The sequence below is a fragment of the Rhinatrema bivittatum genome, chromosome 6, assembly GCF_901001135.1.
Source record: "Rhinatrema bivittatum chromosome 6, aRhiBiv1.1, whole genome shotgun sequence".
Taxonomy (NCBI): Eukaryota; Metazoa; Chordata; class Amphibia; order Gymnophiona; family Rhinatrematidae; genus Rhinatrema; species Rhinatrema bivittatum.
In genome coordinates this window covers 245609588-245621755 of record NC_042620.1, presented here as the reverse complement: position 1 = coordinate 245621755, position 12168 = coordinate 245609588, and the positions used below count along the sequence as shown (strand labels likewise).

Genomic DNA, 12168 nt, shown 5'->3' with positions numbered 1-12168 from the left:
GTCCCCTTCTCGGATGTTGGGTTTGTTGGATTGCCATTTGCTTCGAAACTGGAGAGTCGGTAAGTACTCTTTTTTCCAGCGACTCTAAAAGGAGTTGACAAGCTGTTGGACTTGTTTCCATTGGCGTTTATTAATTCCTTTGCCATCAAAGTCCCCATGCGGTACAGGAATGTTATTAGTCTTTTGTGTTAAAAGCATGGCTGGGGTCAAGATCAGTGGTGACTCAGGGTCGGTGGATACCGGGATTAGTGGTCTCGCGTTGAGGATAGCCACCACTTCTGCTAGGAGAGTGGTTAGGACTTCATGGGTGAGTCGAGTCGGACTAGTTTCTATCAGCATGGCATCGAGGATTCGATGGGCCATCCCAATCATTCGCTCCCATGATCCGTCCATGTGTGAGGCGTGGGGCGGATTGAACTTCCATGTGCATTTCTGATTGCTAAGGTATCTTTCAACAGTAGGATTGTCAATCTTAACAGAGGCAATGTTCAGTTCTTTGCAAGTTCCTATGAAGTTAGTTCCACAGTCGGAGCGGATTTGGGTGGCTGGACCTCTGATCGCAAAGAATCTGCGCAATGCATTTATGAAACTAGAGGTATCCAAAGACTCGACGACTTCAATGTGTACAGCTCTAATACTCATACAGGTGAATATTACTGGCCAGCGTTTGTTGTTCGCGCATCCCCCTCGGGTGCGCCTGGATGTGATCAGCCAGGGCCCAAAGATGTCTAGCCCTACATAAGTAAACGGAGGCTCGGTACTGAGTCGATCTGCTGGCAAGTTGGCCATTTGTTGTTGTTGGAAGGCACCACGTAGTTTGCGACACTTGATGCATTTGTAAATTACGGAGGTGATGCATCGTTTCGCACCCACAATCCACAGCCCTGCTGCTCTGACAGCTCCTTCAGTGAAGTGTCGACCTTGATGCCGCACCTGTTCATGGTAGTGTCGTACAAGCAGAACAGCTATGTGATGCTGACCAGGAACAACGACGGGGTTCTTCTCTCCCATGCCCAGTTCTGCTTGGGTGAGACGGCCACCAATTCTCATCAGGCCGTTTTTGTCAATGAAAGGATTCAACTTTCGGAGGAGGCTGTCTTTGGGCAAGCCCGCACCTCTGCTGATGCGTTTCCATTCTTCTGCATACATTTCCCGTTGTACACAGCGTAAGATGGTGTTCTCCGCTCGGGTGAGCTCATTCACCGAGAAGGATTCTGTGCAGAGGTGCCATCGACGACAGGTGTTCCGCCTATCATTAGTTGGTAGGTGTCTTGATAGCGCTATATGGATGAGAAGCGCCATTGCTCTTCTCAGTGTTGTCCAGCTTGAAAAGCGCAGGAAACGGTGAGCTCCCAGACCGCTCCTGGGAACAATACTGGTGAGGAGAGTAGTTGTGACTGGGCGAATCTCCGAATCAGTGTCGGGGTCTACGAGATCGAATAAGCATTCAGGAGACCTGTGTTCTGGTTTACGGAGAAATTCTGGTCCCGTCAGCCACATCGTTTCCATTAAATGGGATGCTGGCACATTTCTTGTCGCGTGATCTGCTGGATTCTGATCGGTGGGCACATAATACCATTGTTCTGGGTGCGTTGACTTGCGTATACGTTCAACTCTTTTGCTAACATACACGTGAAACCTTCTGGTCTGGTTGTAAATGTAACCTAGTACTACTTTGCTATCCGTGTAGAAGTGAATAGCATCAATTTGCGTTTCTATCTCGGCTGTTATCAGCTCCATTATTTCCACTGCTAGCACCGCTCCACACAATTCTAGGCGTGGTATGGTGTGGTCGGGTTGTGGTGCTAATTTTGCGTTTATTAACTTAATCGTTTCCCTTGCGATAGGTAAGGACTTTAATCCGTCATCTACGTAGAAGTCCTTCTCCACAAAGCATCTGGCCCCTGTACCATACTCTTTTTCTCCTTCTTGAGCTGTTCTCCTGAGCCCGTATGTGGCTACTGCAGGCGATGGACTATTCTCTACCGAAAGTGTAGGTTTGTCGTCATCCCTGGCAACTTGAAGCACTGGGTCCCCTAGATGTTCCTCTGCATCTGATGGGGGGGGTGATCCGGCTGGTAGCTGAATTGAGATTTGGTCCTTCACATCTTAGGATCTCCTTAGTGCTTAGGTGGTTAGGGCACGGTTCAAACAGGGTAGGATTTCTATCCTCTGAGATATTTGTGGTGTAGGTCTGAACGCTTGGTCCTTTTGTTCGCTTCAAGCCGACTTCGCCAACTATTACCCATCCCAAGGCGAGCCGCTATGCGTAGGGACCAGCTGTTGGGCCATCACGCATCTCTAAGACCTTGGTCAGTGCTGGTGCGTCTCTGCCCAATAGCAGCAGGATCTCTGCTTCCGGGTCTAGTGGTGGGATCTGGTGCATTATGGACTTTAGATAAGGAAGGTGTCGAGTGGCTTCTGGTGTGGGAATCTCATCCCTGTTGTCAGGCATCTGGTTGCACTCGATGAGAGTAGGCAAGTTTGACTTGTAGCTGCCGTCTATCGCTTCTATTACATATTCACTTGCCCTCCTCCCCATCCTTTGGACAACTCCTGAACAGGTTTTAAGGCTGTACGGCGAATAGCGTTCGTGGATATCGAACAAGTCAAAGAATTTCGGCCTTGCCAGGGATCTGTTGCTCTGTTCATCTATGATGGCGTACATTTTGACTGCTTGCTCAGGCCACCCCTTGGGGTACACTTTGGTCAGGCATATTTTTGTGCAGGATTTCCCCTTGCTATTTCTCCTGCACACCTGTGTACATTTTGGGACCACTTCAGGTTCTGGCGTTTGTTCATCCTTCTCCTCCCCGACGTGGTTTGAACTGGGGTGTGAAGTTCTTGAAGGATGAGGTTTTGCTTTATCAGGGTGCAGAGCGCTATTATGTTGGTCGCTCCCACACTCTGAACACTTGATGATTGTGTTACAGTCTCTAGCCATGTGGCTAGACGAAGAGCAGCACCTGTAGCAAATTCTGTACTTTTTCAACAGTTCTTTGCGTTCTTTCAAAGGTTTCCCTTTCAATCCTCGGCACTTTCTGAGCGGGTGAGGTTTTTTGTGTATGGGGCACTGCCGTTCTGGATCCTCCACCCCACTCATTTCAGGAAGTTCATCTTGTGTAGATGTCTTGGGTGACACTTCCGTTTTGTGCACCGAAATGGGCCTCCTGTTGCTGCCATACTCTTTGGCTGGCTTTTCACCCACTAGGTAGCTGATTCGGTGTGTCTCACGTGTGCTGAACTGGAAGCTAGGGTCGTTCCTGTGCTTTGCCAAGTCACGTATGAATTTTGTGGGGACATGGAACGGTGGGTGCCTGTTGTTGTCCTCTTTGTACTGTGCACCGTGAGATGCCCATTTGTCTTGTATATCACTTGGCAGTTTATTTATAATGGTGTTCATGCCCCGTGGTGTGTCTAAGATGCGGAGACTCGGGTAAATTAGTTCAGCTTTCGCTGTCTCCACCTCTTGGAGAAGATCTCCCAATTCTAATAGCTTTCAGTTGTCTTTTCTGGATATTTCTGGAAAGTTTTCCAGTTCTTCGAACCATGCATTTTCTATGGTGACTGGGTTTCCATAGTATTGCTCGAGTCTCTCCCACATTTCCTTTAATGCTGCAGAGGGATTCTTTAGGTGGGCGGTTCTCAATCTGCTCACGTGTTCGGCCGATTCCCGTCCTAACCATTTCATCATCAGGTTCACCTCTTCTGACGATCCCAACTTCATATCCAAGACAAGATGTTAAAGAGCCATGCTCTTTAACATTTAGGAAAAGACTAAAAACTTGGCTTTTCAAAAAAGCATTTCCAAGCCTTGAATAAAACCTCCTCTCACTAGCACTAACTCGTATGCAATAATGGAATGTAAACACGAATCAACCAACCTCAAACCCTCTCTCACTAATTCCTGCTGAATATTTATCATACTATTACCATTCACAACTGTGTCATATTTATTCATTTGATTACCTATGTACCGTTTCATAGTCTTATTTTTTCACTTGCTATTCTAATGTATCAATAGGCTGAAATGTAAATATTGTGCTGTTCAATTTCTCCCCTTCCATCCCAAGTTTATTTTCCTTGTTTTTTGTAACTTTCCCTCTCCCTTTTTCTGATTCACTGTATTTAAAGTTCAAGGTTCTTATTGAAAATATTGTTTTTTACGTTACGTTATGCTTTACACTCCTTGTTATTTGTAAACCGGGTTGATGTGATGCCTATCATGAAACTCGGTATAACAAAAACAATAAATAAATAAATAAATAAATAAATATCCTTCACAACATTTTGGAAACCAGCTTTCCATGTCCTGTAATCCTTGGGCTGATCGTTGAACACATGGAGGCTGGTGGTTATGAGTTCTCGGCGAGACATGTACCTTGATAAGTCTTCTCTTTCTGAAGGCTCCTCCTGAAAGGTGATGGGCCTCGCTGGATTGATATCCTGTGGTTGACTATGCACATCACTCCTGTTGTGCGTTGGCTCGGTGTGTTCGGCTGGAACATTTCCTGTGTGTGGCTGCCTTACATTCGCATGATTTAGAACCAGTGGACTGCTGCCATGAGGTTTGGTACTCATGGCCATTTGTGCTTCAGGTTTGATTTCTCTGTTTGAGGTCTCTATTTGTGAAGGGAGGTGTGCTCCTTCCCAATGCGGGGGTTGCTCTGGAGGAGGCGACACGCTGGCATTAGTTAGAGGGTGAGTTATGACGTACTCTAGCGTCCGTCGGACTGGTTCTTGTTGGGCCGTGCATTTGAGTAGGTCCTCCCCATTGTCCTGATCCGGGGGCGCATCCAGTACTTTAATTTGGGCTTCAAGGGCTGCTGCTTCTCCCTTTTGCTGCAATAGATCTAAGGCAATCTCTAGCTCAGCCTTTCTGCGCTCCTCGGTGGTGGCTGTAGCGGCAGCTGTGGTGGCAGCTGTGGCGGCAGCAGCTGTGGCGACGGCTTTCTGTTCTTCTATTTTGAGCCCTTCTATCTTGAGGGCTGCTGCTTGTTCAGCACACTGTATGCACGCTCTAGCTGCTTGGGACTCTGCTTTCTTTTGGAGGATGATAGAGCTGAGTTGAGAGTGGCTCGAGTATCTTGACCCTTGTGACCTAACAGATCTTGATGTACACTTAGATGTGTGAGAGTGCTGAGAGTTGGCCTCATCTATTACGTCACCTGCTTCTGCACTGTTAATAGTGTCTGTTACCATTCTCTGGCGTATTTGGTGTAAACTCTGCTGGTGGCCCTTTTCTTCAAGGCTTTCTGCAGTATTAATCCCTGTTAAGAACCCTAGATACTCTTCTGTGTTGAGCTGATAAGTTTGAACATAAAGCCTCAGCTGCTCTATGTGATACTTAAGATTGGTGGGGTTTTCTAAAATCTTTTCTTTTTTCTTAGTAATGGTATGCCATTCCCTTTCTAGCTTGTCTTCATACTTCAGCTTCTTTTCCTCATATCTCTGTGCAGCTCTCTCTGTAAGCGCACACAATCTCTTTGATTCCCTGCTTTCATCTTTCTCTTCTCTGCCTTCCTTCCGCTCTTGTGTGTCACTTTGTACTGTGATGGCTTTGACCAGCTGTTCTGCAGTTTCAGCCATGATGCTCCCTGTAATTGTGTCTGTTCAGGCTGAGTTTATCTTAATTGACACTATAAAGGTTTGTTTTGCTAGCCTGTCAGAGTGTGGTGAAGAGGGTGAGAAGTTTTAGCAGCGAAGTGTAACACAGGGATGTGTGGAAGGTTGGAATAACTTCTATCTTCCCTGCCTTCCTGCCATGGCTTCTGTTCTCTCTAGTCCCTGTAACAGAAGGACTCGTGCTTTGGTTTATATGGCAACTGACTGCTCTCTGCTTGTAGCAATTGCAAGGGGGAGGGGTGAGTTCCTCAGCTTAGAAACTTCCCACCTCGTCTCTGCTCACACAAAGCCAACGTTTCTTTACTACTCCTATTCAATGTATACCTTCTGTGGCAGGCTGAAATCCCTTTTTACTTCTACTGCACACAGGTTTTTGAAAGGATTTCAGTTCAAAGTTTCACAGATTGTACAAGTGAATTTAACTGAGTTCCATCTTTGCTCTTCTCCAAGCAGCTTTTCTTTTGTTACCTTCTGTGTGATCTGTGCTTTATTTATAGATCACTGGCTGCCTTTCTCTGCAGCTCCCAGTAAATAATGTGCTTTATTAAGGCAGACTAGCTTCCGTTTGTAACCTCCTTAGAGAAACTGGCTTTTACTGGTAACCCTTTGTAGAGAGCAGCTTTTTACTGTACAGTTCTCAACTGTACAGCATTTCACTGTACAGCTTTTTTACTGTTCTGCTTCACAGAAACTTTCCAAGTTCCCTCCAAAGCAGCTAACATTCCACCCAATCAGTCCTCACACAAAGATCTTTAAGTTTGAAATCTTTATTGTAAAGCTAATTTATAACTACTTACAAGAGTTGGTTTCAAACGTCTGTGCCACTGGCAGAGATCCTTGTAGCTGGATGAAGGCAGGGGAAGGAAGGTGAAGATTCTTGGGGCACAGGAAAAGAGAACGTGGGGTTGAGGCTGATTAGTCTTATAAATAAGCGGTAGGAGGAACGTAAAAAGCTGTTCTGTAACAACGGTTACAGGCACGTAAGTCTGCTGCTGGCTTGGCTGGGACTAACCCACCGTCATGGCAATGAATACCGGAGAAACTCTCCTCAGGCTGAGGTAAGGGTGAGAACCAATAGCAGAGAGCCCAGGACCCAGTGACTCAGGAGGGAACCTGAAGGGAGGGGGCTTTTGTTAAAGACATACTCCCTTTTAAAGGCAGGGCTTTCAGACTTCTCTGCTGGGTTACTGAAAGTGTCACAATTACTAGTAAGGAGGGGCTGTGGTAAACACAGGTGGGCTGCACTATCTACAAACACAAACATGTACCCATTAATGGGGACAGAACAGAGGCAATGTGAGGTATGAGCATTGAGCCATGGAAGACACGTCTACCAAAAGCATCCAGGGATTTTTGTTCCTTCCCTGGATGCTTCCCTGGCTGATTCAACAACCACAGAGTGATGATCCAGCTGTGACTTTTGAAATCCTGGAGCTGACTGCACGAAGTAAGTTGCATCTGTCTTACGGTTGACAGGTGGGATTGAACCAGGGTGTTCCCAGTTTCTCTTTAGAAGGTCAATCAGGATTTCATGAATGGGTATAGACATTATCTCCTTAGGAGCATCAAGAAACTGGAGTACTTCCAGCATCTTGTGCCTAGGGTCCTCTTCTGTCTGAAGTTGAAATGGAATGGTTTCAGACATTTCCTTGATGAAATTAATGAAAGACAGATCTTCTGGTGGAGAACGTCGTCTTTCATCTGGAAGAGAGAGCTCTGAAGGCAGATCATCGGTAACCTGGGAAGTATCATCAGTCCAAGGATCATAAGGCTGGTCAACAGCTCCCATAGGATCTCCAGAAGGAAGGAATGGTGTTAATCCCGAAGGACCAGGACTAGGCATCGATGGCATTGGATGTGGAACCAACGGCATTGAAGGGGGCATTGATAGCATCGATGGAGGCACTAAAGGAACTGGTGACATCGATAGACGAGTTGGTGGTAAGATCCCAGACGGTGGAATGGGTATTGGTGTTTCCTCTTCATCCGATGATAATGGAATTGGAGTAGAAGGTACTGGATCCACCGGTGCTCTCGGTTCCAGTGGTGGAAGGGCACCAATCAACGCATCTAGTCTACCCAGTAGCGGTGCAAGCGCTACGGGAATCGGATCGGTGACCAGCTCCGGCACCGGCGTCAATGGAGGTTGGAAGCCCTAAAGTGCTTTTCCGATGGCCTCTTGGATCATCCAATCCAATTCCTCTCGGAGACCTGGGGTGAGTAACCCCAGCTCCGGAGGCAGCACTGGCATAGCCAAAGGGTCCACCAGTGAAGGTGGAATCACGGATCCCTGCACCACTGAAGGTGGGGAATGCCTCGGTGATCCAGTAACAGAAGAGGATGGGGCCTTTTCTGGATGAGGCTTATTTGTCGGTGGCTTTGTCGACGTCAATGACGAGGGCTTGCTTGCATTGGTGGACTGAGGCTTGCGATGATGGTGTCGACATTTTTCATGATGATATCCTCGGTCCATTTCTTGAGGAGGCAAGGAGGTGATCAACACCTTTGGAATCGTCAACGCTAGGTTGGGCAGCAGCGGTGTCTCGGTGCTGATGAGAAGTCGATGGAACAGCTCAGACGAGGTTGAATCTATCAATGGAGCCATGGTTTTTGAGTGAAAGAGAAACTCCGTTTTCTCTAAACGAGCTTTGCGACCCTTCGCTGTTATTTGGGCACATTTGGCACAAGTTTGGACGTCATGGTCGGACCCCAAACACAAAACACAGACCCTATGCGGGTCAGTGAGGGACATTGTTTAAGTATAGTTGGGTCACCGACGAAAACCCGACACCATGACTTCGACAAAAATGTAGTCGCGGTGCAGTCGATGGCCGGTAGGCCCCAAAGGAGTAACTCAATGGGAATCAACCGCAATTAGGGTAAAGCCTTACCTTTCGACCGAGGAGTATAGATATTGATAGGGGGACCCCTATGGGATAAAAAGTTTTGAAATTTTTGAGAGATGTTTCGTGAGGAAAATTCCTGACAGGAATGTGAAGAAAGCTCCTTAAGCCATGTGGCTACTGCTGCATGGAAAAAAGAAGACTGAAGGAGGACCCCTGCAGGATGCAGGGTTGGTGCTGTGCTGGGCATGCCCAGTAGGTGCCAGTCAAAGTTCTAGAAACTTTGACAAAAGTGTTCTGTGATTGGGCTCCATCCTAATGAAGTCACCCATATGTGAGGACTATTATCCAGCTTGTCCTGTGAAAATAACCTGTACCCTATTTTCTTTTCTTGAAATAAAGACATTTTCCTAGCAAGTCTACCATAGCATAAACTGAATGGTCAGCATCTAGTCCCAGAATACATAGCTGTGTTCATGCTACAGGAAAGAATGTTGCATCAGTATAATTTATATAATACTGGAATTCCTAAATATATATTTCTAACTTTTAACAGATTAAAACTTTACATATTTTATATTTGTATTGTATCTTTATATAAGAACTGCAGCAATGAATGCAGATTCATTCAAATATTTATAAAGTATATACAATATATGAAGACACATTTTCTTTTAGAATGAAATCATCAGACAAGTTGGATCTGTGCTTTTTGTTTCCTAGGTACCTTTCCAGAAGTTTTTATTCCTCTAAACAATGCTGCTCCAACAATAATCCATGCCAGGAGGAGGGAAAGGGCTAAATGCCATACAACATCACCAGTATCATCAAATCCACTGGATCGACGGAGAGTTACTTTACTGAAAAAAAAAAGCACATTTTCATGAATATAGGAACATAAGCCTGTCTCCCACAGTGGCCAGCCCAGGTTACAAATATCCAGTAGATCCCAAAAACTAGAACGATTTCTTGGTAGTCCCAGGAACAGTGATGTCTTTCCCTAGTCTACCTGGCTAATAATGTTTTATGGACTTTTCCTCCAGGAACTTATCCAAACCCTTTTTAAATCCCGCTGTGCTAGTCACAATCAGGCTGACGGTGTTCAGGTCAGTGCACTGGTTAACTCTCTATTTGACATGCATTTTGGAAACGCTAAGCTAATGCCCAATGCAATAATGGGATTAGCGCCTCCATAATGCACGTCCAATTGAGCGCGTAGCTAATAGCACTCACCACATGTAAGCTATTAGCCATTACCTCAGGATGCAAAAAATGAACACATGCCCAACTCACCCTGTTTATTGTGGAAAATTTAGCACCAGCCTTGGGGCTGGCATTAAGTCATGCCACGCTTAAGGGCTCAACAAAAATCAATAAACATGCTTTCTGTGGTTCCTTCTACAAATTATCATCGCAATACTGAGTAGGAAGAACCACAGAAAGCTGTATGAAAACGAACAAAAAAAAAAAGACTTTACCAGGATAAAAAAATTCAGGGCGCAAAATATATACGATCCATATCGTGTGTCTTGTGTGAGTATATTGTGCTGGTAGCAGAAGAAAACGAACGTTCATATTGAGTGTCCATTTTCCTAACCTGTACTTATAGCCACCTCTCCCAAGCATCTGTTGTCAAGGTGGCACTAGGGATGTACAATTTCCCCTAGCGCCTGCTTTTTAACGCAGCAGCTCATTTCTTTAATGTATTGCGCACCGGAGAGAGGTTATGTTCTTCAGCAACAGATTCCACAGCTTGATTGTGCATTGAGTCAAAGAGAATTATGATTTGTTGTAGAATTATTTGAAAGGGTAAATAACTATCATTTACCCATTCCACACTCAACCATGATTTTATAAACTTCTGTAGTGTCCCCTCTTAGCTATCTCTTTTCCAAACTGAAAAGCGCTAACTTGTGTAGCCATTCCATCCCTTTTGTCACTTTTGTTGTTCCTCCCTGCTCCTTTTCTAGTTCAGCTATATCATTTTTTTTAGATGGGGAAACCAGGACTGCAAAGAATAGTCAAAGTGCAATCACATCATGGATTATTACAGAGGCAATATGATATTTTTAGTTTTATTATTCACTCTTTTCTGGATCATTCCTAACATTCTATTTGTTTTTTTAACTGCTGATACAGACTGCTGAGAATTTAAATGTATTGTCTGCAAAGACTTCAAGTTCCTTTTCCTGCTTGGTGACTCCTAATATGGAACCCAGCATTGTATACCTGCATTTGGGATTATGTTTTCTTACGTGTAACACTTTTCACTTTTCCACATTAACTTTCATCTATTATTCAGATGCCCAGTCTCCTAGTCTCACAGGGTCCTTCTTCAGTTCCTCATAATCTGCTCTCATTTTAACAACTTTGAATAATTGTGTCATCTGCAAATTTGATTACTTATTCCCTTTTCCATATCTTTTATGAATATGATAAACAACACAGGTTCCAGTACAGGTTCCCTGTGGCACTCCAACAATGACCTTTCTCCATTTTGAAAAATGACCACTCTGCCTTTTTTTTTTTTTTTTTTTTATATGTTATAAAAGTTACCCAAATAAAATTTTACCCATCAGTAGGATAGGAAATGTAAATTTTGAGGTTTGTTTGGGTAACTTAAAAATTACCCAGAGAAACTATTTTCACTATCAACCTTCCTAGAGGATAAACTGTTAAAAATAATATTATCGTGGCTGAAAGCATGTGAAAGTCACTGGCAGCAGCAATGTATCTGAAATACCAATCACTACAATCTAAGTTCTATTCCCCTTTGATAACTAAAGGACACACGGCCTCCACCAAGAGCTGAAGAATGTGCTCTGAGCTTCCATTTTCTGCCTCCCCCTGAGCAGTGATGGGCATACCTGGGAACTCTCTGGATTTGGTCTGGAGACTCTGGAATTCTAAAAGAATTACTTGGTCTCCAGGCCAATACTGGAAATCTCCGGGTGCTGCAGCAAAACCAATCTGCTTGGACCCGGAAAGAAGAAAGGAATGTCATTGGTTTTGCGCGGCTGAAAAAGGAGGAACTCAACAATGATTTCTACCACCTTCGGACCTTTTTAACTCTTAACTTCGTTTCCTCGTGAAACCACCTGCTCCTGCACAGCCTGTTTCCTGTATCCAGCCACTTGCCTGCCCCATCCTATTTGCCTTGGTCAATCAACATTGTGATTTCCTGCCCGTGCATCAAACGCGGAGTAAGAAACAGGCAGCGTCCACTTCCACAGCACAGGAGGAGAAGGAAGAGGCTACTGCTGCTCCAGAGGCCCAAGTTAGAGACTGCTGTTGCTAGTGTGTTTTGAAATGGGGGGAGAGAGAATGAATGAGCATGTCTGTGAGAGTGAGTGATTGTGTATTTGTGTATAAAGAAGAGATCTGAGTGCAAGTGCAAGTGAGTGCAAGTGCAAGTGCAAGTGAGCATGGGTGTGAAAGTGAGTGGGCATGTGTGTATGGAAGAGGGAGAGACGTGAGTGTGTGTGTTGGTGGGAGAATGGCAGAAGTAAAGGTGTAAATGGACATGTGAGAATGTGAGAGAATGAGCAGTGAAAGTGTGAACATATAAGAGTGTTTATGAGAGCAAATTTGTGAGCATCCGGTCCCGCTGTGCAGTTGCCCTCCCCCTACCCCCCCCCCCCCCCCCCCCCGCTAATCCATGTTAATCTCAGAGTGACTGGAAATCAAAAGTTCTCAGGTA

At 45.1% G+C, this 12168-nt stretch overlaps 1 protein-coding gene across 5 annotated transcripts in view; it reads right to left on the bottom strand.

Moving 5' to 3' along the window:
* The window catches only part of LOC115094055 (sodium- and chloride-dependent neutral and basic amino acid transporter B(0+)-like), a 440377-nt gene that overhangs the window by 328533 nt on the left and 99676 nt on the right, over positions 1-12168 (bottom strand). For all 5 annotated transcript variants that reach the window (XM_029606711.1, XM_029606713.1, XM_029606709.1 and 2 more), the window contains one exon: positions 9196-9328. In XM_029606711.1, the coding sequence (XP_029462571.1) occupies positions 9196-9328 (133 nt within the window). The remainder of the gene's footprint in view (positions 1-9195; positions 9329-12168) is intronic.